Raw genomic sequence first — 16,914 nt, forward strand, 5'->3', positions numbered from 1 at the left:
CCCCGCCCCGACCCGCGGGCGGCCGGGATGCCCCGCGGCCGCCGCACTCGCGCCCGCGCCGCGCCCTGAGCGCGCCATGGAGCAGTGGCGGCAGTGCGGCCGCTGGCTGGTGGACTGCCGCGTCCTGCCGCACGACCACCGCGTGCTCTGGCCCTCGGCCGCCGTCTTCGACCTGGCGCAGGCGCTGCGCGACGGCGTGCTGCTGTGCCAGCTGCTGCACCAGCTCTGCCCCGGCTCCGTGGACCCCAAGGACATCAACTTCCGGCCGCAGATGTCGCAGGTGAGCCGGGGCGGCGGGCGCCGGGCTGCCCGGAGCGCGGCCCCCGGCGCCCCCGTGCCCGGCGCGCCCCCCTCGCCCGCTGCCCGGAGCGCGGCCCCGGCGCCCCCTCGCCCGCTGCCCCGGCCGGCCCCGGCGCCCCCTCGCCCGCTGCCCCGGCCGGCCCCCGCGCCCCCTCGCCCGCTGCCCCGGCCGGCCCCGGCGCCCCCTCGCCCGCTGCCCCGGCCGGCCCCCGCGCCCCCTCGCCCGCTGCCCGGCCGGCCCCGGCGCCCCCTCCCCCGCTGCCCCGGCCGGCCCCCGCGCCCCCCTCGCCCCCCCCGCGCGCTCGCCCTCGCCCCCCCGCCTGCCCCTCCGGCGCCGGCTGACTCCGGCTGTTGCCTGGAGGGGCTCGGAGGCCCTCGGGAACCCCGAGTGAGGCCCCGCCTTGTCCAGGACAGGACCCCGGAACCCAGAGGATTCCCTCAGACCCTCAGATGTGGCCTTTGTCATCTGCGGGGCTTCGTGGGGAGCAGGCCTCCTGGGTCCCTGCAAGCGCAGTTAGGCCGGTCCCCCCCACCCCGGCCCGCCCCTGCGGGCTGCCCGGCGGGCCGGACCTTTCTCCGTGGCCCCGTGGCCCCCTGCTGCCTGCCCGCGTGGTCAGCGCCATCCACCCCAAAACAGGACCGTGGGGGGAGGCGGTGAGTCACCGCTGGCCCCTGGCCTCTGCCCTCTGGCCTTGCTGCTGCCTTTCCAGGCGCCCTGCGCATCCCCTCCCTGAGCCCTGCAGCCGCCCAGCCTGGGACTTGGGGGTTCAGCCAGGGAGGGCCCCCACCTGAGGCAGGACCGCGGGAAGGACGCCCTTGTTTCCCAGGTCCTCCAGGGGGCAGCCCTTCGGGGTAGGGTGAGCTGCTGGGCATGTGTGCCCCGGGGGGCCGTGGTGAGCTTTGCGGTGGGGTGCGGTCCCTGTCCCAGCGGGGTCCTCGCTGCCCTGGCCGGGGGGTGGGGGGACAGGTTCCTGGGCAGGACTTGGGGCTCGGCACCCGTCCTGGAGGGTCCACCCAGTGCAGAGGGGACCCCGGTGCCTTGTCCTGAGCCCCAGACACTGCGTGGGACCAAGAGCTCTGCTGTGGCACTGTGCCCGGAGCCCGGGGGGGGGGGGGTGCTAGGGTGTCTTTCTAGGGTCGTGGTGCGCACGCCTGTCTCCCTGGCGCCCAACGCCTCCGCTGCCCTGTTTGCCTCCTGCTCCGGCCTCAGGGCCGTCTCAGCCCAGGGGGCACCTGCTGCGGGAGCGCCCTGGGGCGTGTGTGGGGCTGCCCCACGGGCACAGCCATGGAACTGGCAGGGTGCACCTCGTTAACTTGCTCAGTTCCTGCACGGCAGCTATCTTCACTCTGCTGATGAGGTGTGTGGGGCCTCGCCTGGGGCCAGGAGGAAGCCCAGCGGCAGGCCGGGCTGGGGGTCCCAGGACTGTCTCCGACCTGCAACCCCTGTGCTGGGCTGGAAGACGCCCCCGCTTTTAGGGAAGGTTTTTGTTTTGAGCCACACTTGGCAGTGCTCAGGGCTGACTCCCGGCTCTGTGCTCGGGGCTCACTCCTAGCAGTGCTGGGAGGCCCACATGGGGCTCTGAGGACAGAACTGGGGACACCTGTAAACAGGATAAGCGCCCCCCCCCCCCGTGCTCCCCCGTGCTGTCTGTCTGGTCAGGAGGCACCTGTGTGTGTGTCTGGGGCCCCCTCTCCCAGGAAGCCCCCCTTGTGCCATCCCCGCCTCCCCTGGCCCCTGCCTCCTTGTGACTCCTGCGAGCCCTGCATTTTGGGTCCAGCAGGGCCTGGTGCCCTGCCCACCGGAGGGGCCCTGTTCTGTGGAGACGGCACCCGGCTTCTCTCCTGGGGACCTCCCTCCTCTGCTTCCTGGAACATCTCAGACCTGGGAAGGGCGGGGGGCTCTTCTCGTGCATGGGGGGTGTTGGTGGGGCTCCCCCGACCCGGGCCCCGTCCTCCAGTACTTGAGGCCTCATGGCTTGGGGGTCCCCTCTGCACCCCTTTCACCCCCTGCTCCCATGTACAGGCAAGGGAGGCGGTTGTAGGCTCGTACCCTGGGGCTGGAGGGCAGGGCAGTGGGAGGACTGGCTGGGCGGGGACTGACCCCTGAGCACAGCTGAACTGAGCACGACCTTCTGGCCTCATCTGCAGGCGCCATGCCCCCGCCTGGCTGTGTGAAGGGTCGTGGCCTGACACACTCTCCTGCCTTGCTTCCCGCGGGTGTGACAGGACACGCCCTGCTGGATGACGCCCTGCAGAGCGGCCAGGCCCCCCTCTGTCCAGGCTGGTCAGTCGTGAGGGCAGAGGAGAGCGGGGGCTTCCAGCCGGTAGAGGCCACCAGCCACTCCTGCCCACTCCTGCTATGTCCCCGGCCTGTGCTGCCCGGGAGCTATGGGGTCCCGTCCCCCCACCCCCACGGGGGCTATTCCACAAGGGGCTCGGGTGGGCACCTCGATGCCCAGGGCACCGGAAGGCACTGGCTGGCGACGTGGGCGGTGGGTGCATAGCTGATCTTGAGGGTGCCTCTGGCGTAACCCCGAGGATGCTTTGTATTTGGGGACCCTTGAGGACCCCAAGTCTGTGGTCTGGGAGTGCCCTGCCTCATGTATGTCGCAGGGTCCGCGGCGGGGGGCTGAAGACTTGCTGCCTCCAGTAACGTTGCGTCCCCAAGGGCAGAACTGGCCGCGGCCTGTCCAGCGCTGTGGTGGGACACAGTTGTCCTTCACCCCCAGACACGTCCCTGCCTGGCTTGGCTGCCACTGACCCACAGCGCAGGCTGGGCACCTGGGGCCAGGGTTGGGGACCCCCACTGTGCTCGGAGCACCTGCAACTAACTTCCACCTTGGCCCTGCAGAGCGGCTGCGGTGAAGCCCCTGTGGCTGACCCCCATGAGCTGAGCCCCCCATGGACTGATCCCTGTGAGCTGACCCCTATGATCTGAGCCCCATTGACTGACCTCCATGAGCTGAACCCGTGGACTGACCCCTGTGAGCTGACTTCCGTGGACTGACCCCTGTGGACTAACCCCCGTGAGCTGAGCCCCCATGGACTGACCCCCATGAGCTGACCCCGTGGACTGACCTCTGTGACCTGAGCTCTATGTACTGACCCCAGTGGACGGACCCCTGTGAGCTGAGCCCCTCATGGACTGAGGCCCTGTGAGCTGAGCCCCTCGTGGACTGACCCCTGTGAGCTGAACCCCGTGATCTGAGCCCCCCTGGAGTGGCCTGAGCTGGGTTCCTGCCCACTGCCTGCGGGACTCGGTAGTGACCGTGCGCTCCCTGGTCCTCGCCTGGCTAAGGGCTGAGAGGCCTTGTGCTCTCGGGGGCTCGTGGCCTGCACCAGCCTCCAGAATTGTCAGGTTCCCGCGTCCCCCGCCCACCCCTGGGCATCCAGAGTGGCCCTGGTTGGGCAGCGTTACTCTGACCTCTGGCTCTGCATTGTCTGCCAGGCCCAGAGCAGGGCGTGGGAAAGGCAGGGCGCCTACCACCAGCCCACCCCGCTCCCCCAGCCTCTGAGTGTGGGATGCAGGGAGTCCCCAGCACACCCGCATGGGCCTGCAGGGCCTGTCCGGGGCGCACCCTGCGAGCCCCCTCCCGCCCGCAGCTGCCTGTGGGCAGCGGGCGCCTGTGTCCCGGGGCCAGGCCGCTGTCCTGGCCTTGTCTGTCTGCACCAGGAAGTCCCGTGGCCGCTGTCCCCCGTCAACATCCTCCGCCGTGTCCCGGATGGCGACCTCGTATCCGCTGCTCCGCCCAGTGGCCGCCCTGTCTTGCCCCTCCGGCCTTTCCTTCTTCACTGCCCCCCGGGTGGGAGAGACCCCAGACTGCGCATGGGGACCTCTGGGCTCCGGGTCCCGCATACCCACCCCACCCCGAGAACATGTCCCCTGGCACTATGGGCCTTGTACATGCATGCTTGTGCACACACGTACACACACACATGTACACATGTGGACACATACGTGCACACGCACACACATGCAGATACACTCTTGAGCGCAGCAGTGTGCACGTACACAGGTGGGTGCACATTGACAGTGCACTCACGAGCACACATGTGCACGCACCCATGCACTGGGCTGCCGTCTGCTTGGGGCCTGTGGGCTGGGGCCCTCCCTTCTCAGGGGCTGCGTCTGAGGGCCCCGTCTCGTGTTGGCCGCCCGTCTGCTTTTTTTCGACTTACTCTGCACTTGGGTCACTCCCTGGCGGGTGGGCTCGCATGACCACGTGTGGTGCAGGGGAGGGAACCTGGGTTGGCCATGTGCAGGCCAGCATCTCCTCGCTGTGCTATCATTGGACTTTCTTCCAGTACCATTCTGCAGCTTCAGATCTCTCTGCCGGGCCCCTCCCCTCCTCCAGGGAGTCTTCCTGGATTCCCCCAGCTCCCTGCCTCCTGCAGGGTCTGGGGAGTGTTTGTTTCTGAAGAAGCTGCATCATGGACGTGGTTGGCCCTCGGGGCACTCTCTGGGCTTTTTTAGGGATGCAGATGGGTGAGGGGGTGAGCCTGGGCCCAGCACAGCTGGAGGAGCCCCTCGGGGTGTTGGTTCTGCTGGGAAAGAGGCAGGTGGACAGGCAGAATGGGGCCACGGCACAGCCCGGGTTGCCCCTGCTGCCCACCAGCTCTCCTCAGGTGTGCAGGGACCGGCTGGGGCAGGCCAGGCCTGGGGAGCCACTCCCCGCCCACCTGGGCCTTCTCAGTGTGGTTCGGGGGTCCCTGTGGGGCCTGCTCGCCCGCTCCCTGCATTGGCCGTGGCCCTGTCTGGGGGCAGTGAGACGGGCTCCCGCAGAGAGGCCGCGACCCTGGGCCTGGGGCAGCTCAGCCCGCCCAAACCCGGTTGCCTGGAGCAGTGCGGGGGATGGGGTAGGGCGACTGTGTGGGGTGACAGTGGGTGACTCTGGTGACAATGTGGGGTGACTGCGTGATAGTGGGGTGACAGTGTTGGTAACTGTGGAGTGACAGTTGGGGTTCCTGGGGTGACAGTGTCTGGGTGACAGTGACTGGGCTTGCACCTGCCCCGGGCCGTGTGCCCCTCTGTTTCTGCCGTGATGGGGGACCCCAGGCTCTGGCTGAGGGGTCCTGTTGTATGCCCTTGTGGGTGGCTCCGGGCACTCCGCACTGCAGTGTATGACCTGCCCACCCCCTTCATCACTGGACATCCTCAGCCTGTCGCACTTCCGTGTCCTACTCTATCTCGGCTGGGGGTTGGGCCCCCCCGAGGCCAAACCCTGGAGACCCCTGCACTGCCTCTTCCCAGAGTCTGGGCTGGCGGGACCCTCCCTCTGCTCCCTGGGGCTCGGGGTCCATCCGTCCCCTGCGGTATCCCCCCCAGGCCCCTCCAGCTGGGCCGTGCACCACTACGCTCCGCTGCCCTCTCGCTTCCCGAAATAGCCCGTGGCTGAGCACCTTCTGAGCAGCTCAGCTTCCCTGGGCGCCACTGCCCCGCCCCCACCCCAGGGTGCGCCCGCAGCTGCGGGGACATTCCTGCCCCAGGGCTGCTGCCCAGCAAACAATGGCGCTCCGCCCAGAGTCCAGCTCCCGTCTGTCCAGCCACGCCTGTCCTTCTGCCGCACCGACTCTGCTCCCCGGCAGCCCTGGGGTCACTCTGGCGACACCCCGTGTCTGAGCGTCGCTGCGGCTGTGCCCGCTCTGTTGGGCTCCCCACGCCTCGTCTGCCTCTGGGGCCTCTGCCCGACACCACCCTGGCGGGTCCCTCGGGCCCGTGGGTACAGGGGGTGGGGCGCCTGATTTGGTTTTCTTCCACGCGCTGCTGGACGCCGTGTGGGCGTGTGGGTGAGGCCCACATGGGGTCCCCCAGGCGGGGAGCGGGGAGGGGCCAGAGGCTGCTCGGTGGCTCTCGGGGGACCCGGTGCCTGGCTGTGACCCGGAGCAGGCAGGGGTGGGGGCAGCAGCTGCTTCCCACGGTGTGGGCGTCCCAGGAGGCTTGGGAGGGAGGTGCCTCACTCCGCCCCAAGCCCACACAGCCCTCACACACTCCACCCCACGTGCACGCAGTCCTGCACACGCTCTGCCCCACGTGCACACAGGCCCGCAATGCTCCGCCCTGCGCGTGCACAGCCTTGCGCCCACACGGGCCCACATACGCTCGTGTGCACACAGTCCTGCACACGCTCCGCCCCACGAGTACAGGACCCTGCGCCCACAAGGGCCCGCACACGCTCTGCCCCAGGCGCCCTCTCTGTGCTGCCTGCCAGCGTGTGCTGGCACTGGTGGGCTCGGGGCCAGTCCTGAGCCTGGTCCCTGGCCCGACACATGCCGTGAAAGGCCCGAGGCACCTGTGGACAGCAGCCCCCGGGAGTGGGCGCTGAATGGCCGCGGCTCTCTGGGTGGCCTGTGAACAGTGGTGGTGGCAGGAGGGCAGCCTTGTGCCCGAGAGCCAGCAGGGCAGCTGAGGGAGTGGCTGGGGTCTCCGCCCTGGGGTCCCACATCCCGTCAGGGCCTGTGTGCGTATGTGTATGCATGTTAATGCACATGCGTATGTGCAAGCATGTGGTGGAGTAGGCAGTGCCAGGCGGTGCCATCAGTGGAGGGCGTGTGTGTGTGCGCCTGTGCCGGAGAGGTACCTAGGCCTGAGGCCGCAGCCCCCCCAGCCGTGTGCGGCCCGCGGGGGCACCGGGCACCAGGGCTGGGAAGGCCGCACCTAGCAGAGCCACCCACCTGTGTGCCGGTGGGACTCAGGCCTTCGCCCCTGGTGCGAGCCCACCCTCCCGGCCCCTCCCTGCCTGCAGCCCTGTGAGCTGGGGACCCCTGGGCAGCCAGGGTGGGGTTCGCTGCGGCAGGCTGGGATCTGAGAGTGCTGGCGCCCCCGCCTCCGCACGTCTGAAGCCCCCAGCCGTGAGCTCGGGGGTCGGCCCCACACCCCGCCCCCTCCCGAGACCCCACAGCTGCACCGCTTAAATGGAAATGAAGCTGCTGGGTTGGTGCTCGGGGAGGCAGAAATAGAATGGAGAATTAATTCCTCTCCCAGCTGGTGGCCCAGTCCACGGTGGCTGGGGCGGGGGCTTGTTCCGTGGGGTGAAGCTCCGTGGCCTGTGGGGTGCCCACGGAGCTCGGGGGGTCCTGTCTCACCCAGGCATCAGGAGGAATTTAGGACTATGCTGGCAGTACTCAGGGCTGACTCCTGGCCCTGTGCTCAGGGTCACTCCTGGTCAGGCTCCAGGGACCCGGGGGCCTGTGCAGGGCCAGCGCCTGCCTGTGCTGCCCCCCGGCGGTGTCACCCTGGCCTGACATCTGTGTCTTGCTCCTGGGGCCTTCCGGGGTCCGGTCTTCCCCGTGCTGGCAGCACCTTGGGGTGGCCCAGAGGGTGTGGTCATCTCCCGCCCCGCCACCCCATCCCTCCGGGCAGGCTGCAGGGGCTGTGTCCAGCTGCCTCGAGCTGGGCCCTGTCAGGACTGTAGGACTTCCTTCCCGCGGAGGAGACTGAGGCTGGCGTGTCCCAGGCCCCACGCAGCGCTCTGGGCTGGCATGGGGGGTATCTGCATGACGGGGAGTGGCCTCAGTTCGAAGGAGCTGGTCACCATCTCCCACCCAGCTCTGCGCCCCCCTGCCGCTTGCCGCTTGGTCTCCTGTGAGTACTCATCACTTGGTGCTCCACGAGTGCTCAGCCCGGTGCAGCTGCCCCGGGCGTGGCGGTGGCTCCTCACCGTGTTTGCCTCCCACCGGGCCAGACTTCTTTTTCCTCTGTTGATTCCTGAGCCAGATGGAGTTTCTCTCGCTCCCTCAGGTCTTTGCCGAGGACCGACCCCTGGGCCCTCCATCCCCACGCTGTCGACAACAGCCTTGGCCTGGGAAGCCTTGGGCCAGACTGGTGGTCCCCAGGTCAGAGTCGGAGGGCCCATGCAGGGTGCCCAAGGCAGCCTCCCTGGGGGGCAGAGGAGGCTTGTCAAGCACGTGCCTGGCACCACGCGGCCTCTGAGCACCCTCCCCCCATTTGCCGAGGTGACCCCAGCACGAACAGACTCAGGAGATGGGTCAGGCCATGGGACAGGCTTGATCCCCAGAGCACAGAGACAGGAGTACCCCTGAAACCAGAGCCAGACCCAGAGACTCAAAATCTGGATCCTCCCTGCCCCGTGCCAGGCTCGGGCCGAGCTGAGGGGCAGGTGGAGGCCAGCACGTCCACAGCTGCCACTTCTCCCCCCACCCGGGCACCCCCCTGGTACAGCAAGGGCAAGGGAACAGGTTTCCTGGGGCAGCTGCTTGGGGGACCAGGAGTGTGTGTGGGCAAGACACTGGGGCGTGTGGACAGATGTGGGCATACGCACGTGGGCTATGCCATGGTGTGTGGGCTATGCTGTGGCACGTGGGCTATGTCATGGCATGGGCACACGGGGAGTGTGGGAGGGTCCGGTGGGAGTGGGCGCTGAGGGGTGGATCGCAGGGGCAGTCGTAGAGACAGCGGGGCAGTCAGGAGTCCCAGTCCTGTGCTGGCGCTCTCGGAGCTGCTCCTGCGTTCAGCCCCTGTGAAACGTGCCTTGGGGCCACCTCTCAGAGTCCTCCCTGGTCAGCCCCTTGTGGTCCCTCCCGGGGTGGAGGAATGGCACTGGGGGGGGGGGGGCACGGGAAGATGTGCCTTGGGCCTTGTTTCCTCAGGACAGGGAGAGTGATCATATGGCTTGTCGTTCTCTGAGCATGAAGGAGGTGTGGAGATTGGTGCGGCCCCACTGGCCAGCAGCTGCTGCCCCCAAACTCCTCCCAGCCTAGACCGCTCTGTGACTGGAGACTGAGGAGCCTGGGGGGGCGCTGGGCGCTGGGCCGGGCTGTGTGCCCTGTCCCGCGTGGCAGCCATCACGGCCATTACGGTCGCCAGCCGTGTAATTAGCTGTGGACCGGGCGCCGCGGACAGATGGAAATAGGCGCGGCGGGAATTGGAGACAGGCGCCGGGGGGGCCAGCAGGTGGACTCTGACCCGGAAGTGCTTGGGCAGGTCTGTGGGCTCGCGGCCTACTCCTGTGGTCTGTTTACTTATACCTCAGGGTGAACACACGGGCTGTGCAGCCCCGTGTCCACTCACGCTGCCCTCAGGCCCTGCCATGGCTGACTGCTAGAGCGTCTGCTCTGTTCTGTCCAGCTCCCCTGGCCCCGGGCCATGCTCTGGCCTGAAGGACACCCCCCCCGGCCCCAGTGCTGGACTCTGCCCCCCCCCCACTGTACCCTTGACCTCGAAGTCTCCCGCCTGCGTGCAGAGGTGGGCGGCCGAGTCGCACTGGCCACCCAGTCCCTGGCCTCCCTCGCGGCAGGGGCCGTCTGTGGGAATGAAGCGGGCAGGAGGGACGGGTTTCCTGGGCACACCCACGCCTGCAGCCTGCAGGTGCCTGGAGGTCCGGGCCGCCGCCATGGATGGATACTTAGACTCTGGGTGGGATTGGACTCTAGGCTGAGCTGCCGCCAGGCCATGCCCTGCCCTGTCCCCCCCCCCCCCCCCCACGCAGGTGGTCCCGGGGCTCGTCAGGGAATTCTGGCCTCTTGAGCTGGGCAGGGCCTCTCCGGCCTCTGTGGCTATTCGTGGGGCCCCATCACTTGTCCAGTGCCTGCCTCGGTGGTCTGTCCATTAGGACGGGGTGTATGTGCGTGTGTAGAATTGTTTCTCGGGTGGAGTGTGCCCGTGTAGGTGTGTGTGCCCTCACGTGCATGTGCACGAGCCCAGGTATCCCCATACGCACAGGCAGCACTATGCATGCACACGTGTAAGCGTGTGCAGCACACGTCAGCGCACGTGTTTTCACATGTGTTCTTGTGTGCAGATTCACTGAGTCGCCAGGCAAGGCTGTGGGTGTGGTTGGGGGTGACGCAGGCGGGTTGGACGCGACCCTGACCTGTCCATTGTGCCCACAGTTCCTGTGTCTGAAGAACATCCGCACCTTCCTCCGGGTGGGCCATGACGTGTTTGGACTCCGCAGCTCTGACCTCTTCGACCCCTTTGACCTCTTCGATGTCCGGGACTTCGGGAAGGTGAGTGGGCTTGCCCCACCAGCACAGACCCACCCCGTCTTGTGTACTCGGGGTGAAGCTGGCATCAGCTCCCATGGCGAGGAGACCCCGGGTGTGGCAGACAGACGCCTGGAAGCGTCCCAGCCTCAGAGGGTGACCGTGGCCACTGTCGTGCTGGTGAAGCCAGGAGCAGGGCTGAGGCCTGTGAGCTGGCCACAGGGACAGGCCAGCTGGAGCAGGGCACACACGTGCACACACCCACAAGTATACACATGTGCACTCACATACACCTGCCACATGTATGCACTGGCGTGTATACGTATACCGTATACACTTAACATGTGTGTGTCTTCAAAACATCTGGGCGATGCCACACGTATTCGGTGGCCACGAGCCGTCTCCCCACCCTGGCCGGCCGCTGCCAACGTAGGCACGAAGGAGGGAACAGGGCCGCCAGGCTGCCGGGTGATCAGTACCGTTAACTCAGTCTCCATCTTGTTCTAGTGTCACTCTGCCCATTTTCCCGTCTCACCGCGCGCCCGTTCCAGTTCTCCTGCCCCTCGTTCCTGTCGTGCGCCCTTCTCGCAGCCTTGTTCTGTAGCGCGTCCACGGAGTTGAGTGCAGTGAATACACATAGGTGTGGTTGCACAGTCAACAAAGGTCAAGCCCTTCCCTCGGGAAGCTGCTTCTAGGACAGATTCTCATCCAGCAGGGAGATGGCGGTGGCGTGATCTGGTCTCACTTGCCTGCCATGTGCGTCGTGCGTTCGGTGGCCATGAGCCGCTTCCCCACCCGCTGCCGCCATCAGACGCGTGAAGGAGTGAACAGGGCCGCCAGGCTCGTTGGTGATCAGTTGCCGTTTGTTCCGTTCTCCCCACGCGCCCGGTCCTGTCTCACTCTGCCCCCTACCGCCTGTCTCCTCCTGTCCCCTGTGCTAGCCTCTCCACTCTGTCTCACACCCAACCTCGAGCATTGGGGGTAGCACAGTCAACATCTGAAAGCTCAAGGGTGAAATACCACCTAGGTGTGTGTTTCTTCTTACCTTAGTCCAATGACCACTTAAGCATTCATCTTAATTGTACTTCTTAATACTAGTAATTTTGTATGGACACAGAGACACATTAGGCTTATAGGGTGGCTCTCCTGGGGGCATCTCGCTGTAGATCTCAGACTACAGTGCTCAGGCCAGATTCGTCCTAATCCAGCTGTTACTCTTTGGATCATGACAGAATTTGTCCATCACCATGCTCTTAACTTACAGCTAAACATTATGGCGCTTGGGCTGGAGCGATAGCACAGTGGGTAGAGCGTTTACATTGCAAGCGGCCAACATGGCTGACCCAAGTTAGATTCCTCCGCCCATCTTGGAGAGCCCGGCAAGCTAGCGACAGTATCTCGCTCGCACGGCAAAGCCTGGCAAGCCACCCGTGACGTATTCGATATGCCAAACACAGTAACAATTGTCACAATGGAGGCATTACTGGGCCCACTTGAGCAAATCGATGAACAACAGGAGGACAGTGATCCATTATGGCACTTGGCTTGGCCCCTTTTGATGTCAGAGTAGCTCACAGCTTGTCCTGGGTCTATCCAGTCCCTCGTCGGGACCCTCCATTTGGGGTTCTAGGAATTAAGGGCAACTGAGCCTTAAGTTGAGAAAACAGATGCCCAGGAGTGGGAATATTATTCAGAGTCAATTAACTCCCAAGTTGCAAAAACATAGCATTAACTGTCTTCCTGTGTCTATACAAAAAGGACATTGTTCTGAATTAATTATGCAAAAGGACATAAGGAGAAGAGAAAAGCAGTATTTCACTTACAAATACAAATCAACAGAGTCTGATTTGGGGATAAAGGTGATTGACCAGTTGGGGAAGCAGAGCACAGAGAAGAGATTAAAGAGAAACACACAGGAATGGGAGTGCCTCAGGAGCACTGTGATGGGTGTAACCCAATAAACCTAAGCTCCCTGAATGCAGGGAGAAACTAATGTTATCCTACACCGCCCAAGGGCGGGTACCATCTAGGGGCGTATTACTCTCCCCTTTCCTTAGTCCAGATCCAGTTAAATGGTCATCTTGAATTTACTTCCTAATAATTTCTACTTACTTTGTGCGGACACAGTAGGAGATTCATTAAGCTTAAAGGAACATTTATATCCCAGACTATAGTCCTTAGGCTAGATTAGTCTTCCTAACCCCAGCAGGTTCCTTATCCAGGCAGTTTTCTTTGGGTTCTGACAGTTGTCCACGACCGTGCTCTTATTACAAGTTTTGTGACACTTAGCCTGCCCTGTTTTGATGACAGAGTAGCTCACAGCTTGCCCTGTGTCCATCCAGTCCCTTCGTCAGAACCCTGTTTTGGATGCAAGGAACTAAGGGCAACTGAGGTTTAAGTTGAGTAAATGTGACAGATGCCCAGGAATAAATAGTATTTTGAGTCAGTTAACTCCCAAGTTACAAAAGCGTAGCATCAACTGTCTTCCTGTGTCTATACAAAAAGGACATTGCTCTAAATTGAACTGCAAAGAGATAAGGGAAAGAGAAAAGCAATATTTCACTTACAAATACAAGACCCAGAGTCCTTAGAAGAACTGACTGTACAAGCGACAGGGTCTTATAAGGGGATACAGGTGATTAACAGATCCGGGAAGCAGAGCACAGAGGAGAAGTTAAACACAGAGGAATGGGAGTGCCTCGGGAGCACTGTGTTGGGTGTAACTCAATAAACCTAAGCTCCCTGCAGGGGCGGGGGAAGGACAAACCAATGCTGTCCAACACATGCACACATTTGTGCATGCACACACAAGCACCACACATCCACATCCCACACACAGGCACACATGCACCCACCCATGTGCACACATACCCACATGTATACACACTCATACACAGAGCCACACATACAGTGCACACTCCCATTCCCACACATGTGCGTGCACCTGTATGTATCCACACATCCCACTTACACATGTGTACGCAACCGCCCTCCTGTGTGCACACCCATGTGTGTTCACATACACACACCCACCCACACAGACTCCCCTATGTGCACACAGACCCACATGCGTTCATGGCCTCATGAGCACACCCACATGCACACCCCTCATGTGCACACACTTCCTCATATCTCGTATGCGCACCCCCCAGGTGCAACCCCCATGCACACAACCCCCTCATGTGCACACCCCCTCAGCTCTGTGCTGGTAGCCATGCCCCAAGTTCCCACTTGCAGCCACACGCACGCACTTGCAGGGACACGCACATACACTCGGGGTAACACAGGCTCACCCGCTCGTCCATGTTCATTCACACTCACGTGCAAACATGCACCGACAGTCCCCGTGCTCGAAGCACAGCTCGTGCTCACACAGACCCTGTGGCTCACACTTGTTCTGACTCTGCTGTCCCTAGTGACGCTGCCTGTCGCTTGCGTGGACATGTCCGTGTGGGAAGGCGGGTGCCGTGTCCTCGGGCGTCTGCAGGGTCGGGACCCCCTAGCTGCCCGGTCTGCTGAGTGCTGAGGCCGTCCCCATCGCTCTGGGGCGCGCTGGCCGCTGCGTCGGGACTTGCTCGGGCTGGGCGTGGGCACAGAGGCACGAACCTCTTGGGCTCCGGCCTGAGCTGGCCCAGCTGTTCAGTGGCTGCCAGGGCCCGAGGTGGCGCTGTCAGTTGGGGATGGGGACAGCTGACGCCAGTGCCCACGGGTGGCTGGTGCTGGAACTGGGACCTCTGACTACTGGGAGGGGGCAGCAAGCGTGGCTGGAGCGCAACCTCACGTCCCAGATGCACCCACCCCTGTCGCTTGGCCTCCGCGTTTTACTTGCGTCTCTTGCCAGCGTCTGGTGCGTGGAAGTTGGGGGTCTGTAGCAGTGGTGCCACCCGCCTGCCCGGTGCCCAGTGGCCTGCTGCGCCGCCTCCTTCCTTCCTGCCTTTTGCGTGGCACGGCTGGGGCTCGGGGGGCACGTGCTCCCCACGGGATCCCCAGCTTCCTGGAGCCCGGGGACGGTCAGCCCAGCCAGCCCTGCCGCCCGCTGCATGTGGCCCCTGGGCTCAGGGACAGTCCCGCCTGGTAGCTGAGCACAGGCTTGATGGCCCACTGTGCCTGCCCCTGGGGTCCTGAGGGGGATTGGGCTGGAGGGGCACCCGGGCGGGGGTGGGTGGATGGATGGATGGATGGGTGGGTGGATGGGTGAAGGTGGATGGATGGACGGGTAATGGAACAGTGAGCCCATACCCCTTCACAGTCCCAAGGCCTCTCACCCTCGGTGGCACTCACAGCTATTCTGCCATGAGACCCAGAGATGCCAGGCCCCTGTGTGGGGCGGGTGCAGTCTGTGTCCTGCTCCCATGCGCCCAGCTCCGTCCGTGGGAGCACTGTGCCCCTTCCGGGCAGTGCTTCAGGATCCACACAGAATCTGGCCAGGTAGAAGCGGCGGGAGGGTGTTGAGGGCAAACCTCCATTTCTCACCAACTGCCCGCTCTTCTCCCCGGACGTCCCAGACTCCACAGAGGGCAGGGTCCCTCTGGAAGCGCTGGCGGCTGCTCGGCCGGGAGAGAAGTCCCAGTGTTACTTAGGGCTTGTAGCTCTCTGGCCCAGTCTGGAATTGCTTTTTCTAAACAGTTACTTCTGGCTTCTAGATTTTCTCGTGTAACTGCACCTATCACCCACTCTGGGACCCCTCATCTTTGTTCCGTTACCCGTCCGTCCATCCATCCATCCATCCATCCGTCTGTCCACCCATCCATCTATCCATCCATCACCCATCCATCCATCTATCCATCGTCCTCCACCATCCATTCACCCATCCACTCGTCCGTCCATCCACCCATCCATCCATCCATCTACCCACCTATCCATCTGTCCATCCATCCGTCCATCTGTCCATCTATCCGTCTCATCCATCCATCCATCCACCCATCCATCCATGTGTCCGTCATCCATCCGCCCCATACATCCATCTATCCCATCCGTCCGTCCATCCGTCCTGTCCATCCGTCCACGCATCCATCTGCCCACCTTCCCACCGCCTGCCCATCCTCCAGCACCCACTCACCCATCCACTCACACATTCATCTACCCCCACCCTCCATCCCTACCGCCCCACCCATCTGCTCACCCCATCCACCCACCCATCTGTGACCCATCGCGTCTCTGTCCTCCGTTGTCCCCCCCCCCCCCATTGTCCGAACATGTGTCCACGGTCATTGGGCCTTTCTGTGGGAGGGAAAGGAGAGGGAACGCAGGACCATGGAACTCTTGCCCTTGGCGGAGTCTGAACCTTCCCCTGTGTGGTCGGGGCTGACCGTGTGCTCTCTCATGGAGGGGCTCCCCTCTCTTCCTGGGGTCGGCTGTGGGCCAGCCTCTGTTCACGGGGCTCTGCCCTCTCACTGGGTGCAGGGTGGAGTACAGGTTCTGGACGGTGTGTCCCGAACCAGGGGCCAGAGCTGCCTTGCCCGTGGCTGCTGGGTTTGACCTCTGCACCCCATCTGATCCCCTGAGCCCCTCCAGGAGTGATCTCTGAGCACTCAGTCAGGAGTGAGCCCCGAGCACAGTTGATGTGGCCCACCCAAAGTTTCCTGAGCCAGGATGAGTGCTTCTCAGACGGCCCAGCTCAGGCCCCACCCTGTGTGCTGCTCCCAGCCCCTGCCCTGTCCTGCTGGTGGCTGCTTGTGGTTGGGTCCCTCTCGGTACGGCCGGTTCCGGGAGGTTCCCTTCGTGGCCGCTGGCCCAGGCCAAGGCTGCAATAAAGATATTCGGTTTCTGCTCAGACCAGTCTGGGAAGCTTCCCGCGATGCCGCGTCCACGCCCCTGGGCCTCTGGCTCCCTCGGCCTGCCCGGGCCCACACAGTGTCGCTGTCGCCCCTCCCCCACGCCTGTCTCTCCCTCCCCTCGGCGCTCCTGTACTGATTTTTTCTGTCTGCATCCAGTTAATTAAATTTTCATTGGTTAATTGTCCTTCCCAGCGCCCTGAGACACGTCTGCAGGAGCCAGAAAGCAGTGCAGGGGGGAGATGAGGAGTGTTGGGGTGAATGGGGACGAGAAGGGGAATGTCAGGGTGAGCCATGATGGGACTGTTGGGGTGGACGGGGGTGGGGGAAGAGGAGTGTTGGGGTGAAGTGGGACGGGAATGGGGTGAATGGGGATGGGGCGAGGGGCAGTGTGGAGTGAACTGGGTTGCGGGGGTGTCGGGGTTGGTTGCAGGGGTGCCCTGTTCGGAACTAAAAGTGCTGCATCTTCCGACCTGTGGCACCACCTGCTGGAGTCAGGTGTGAACCCCGAGGGCTGACTGGGCACCCCAACCTGGAGCCCTCGAGGCCGCGGTGGCCCCTGACGCTCATCAGGGCCCGGGACGCGGGTCCGGGAGCCTGAGCCTGCAGCCCCGCGACTGATGCTCAGTGTGGATGCACCCCTGTCGCCCAGAGACTGAGGGGCGTCCTGCGTCTTGGGGCTGGGAAAATGGGGCTGTGCCCTGCTTGGAGATCCCGGACGCCGACGCAGAGTGCGTTGCTGGGGTTCCTGGGAGCGCCTGCCCTGTTCCCGCTGGTGGTGATCAGGGCCCCTGTGCTCCAGATCCAGGTGCTGGTCCTTTCCTGTCTGCGTGCACAGAAATCTATGGATCTTCATGCGTTTGTCCACATGTTTGTGCGCACGTGTTCATCTTGCGTG

General features: G+C 64.0%; 1 protein-coding gene across 4 annotated transcripts in view; it reads left to right on the forward strand.

The window, feature by feature from the left end:
* Nucleotides 1-16,914, forward strand: part of VAV2 (vav guanine nucleotide exchange factor 2) — a 46,235-nt gene continuing 29,321 nt past the window's right edge. For all 4 annotated transcript variants that reach the window (XM_056132723.1, XM_056132724.1, XM_056132726.1 and 1 more), the window contains exons 1-2: nucleotides 1-280; nucleotides 10,150-10,266. In XM_056132723.1, coding sequence (XP_055988698.1) covers nucleotides 77-280; nucleotides 10,150-10,266 — 321 coding nt within the window. In that variant the 5' untranslated portion in view covers nucleotides 1-76. The remainder of the gene's footprint in view (nucleotides 281-10,149; nucleotides 10,267-16,914) is intronic.

This window comes from Sorex fumeus, unplaced genomic scaffold (assembly GCF_029834395.1).
Source record: "Sorex fumeus unplaced genomic scaffold, SorFum_2.1 ptg000095l, whole genome shotgun sequence".
In the NCBI taxonomy this organism is placed as follows: Eukaryota; Metazoa; Chordata; class Mammalia; order Eulipotyphla; family Soricidae; genus Sorex; species Sorex fumeus.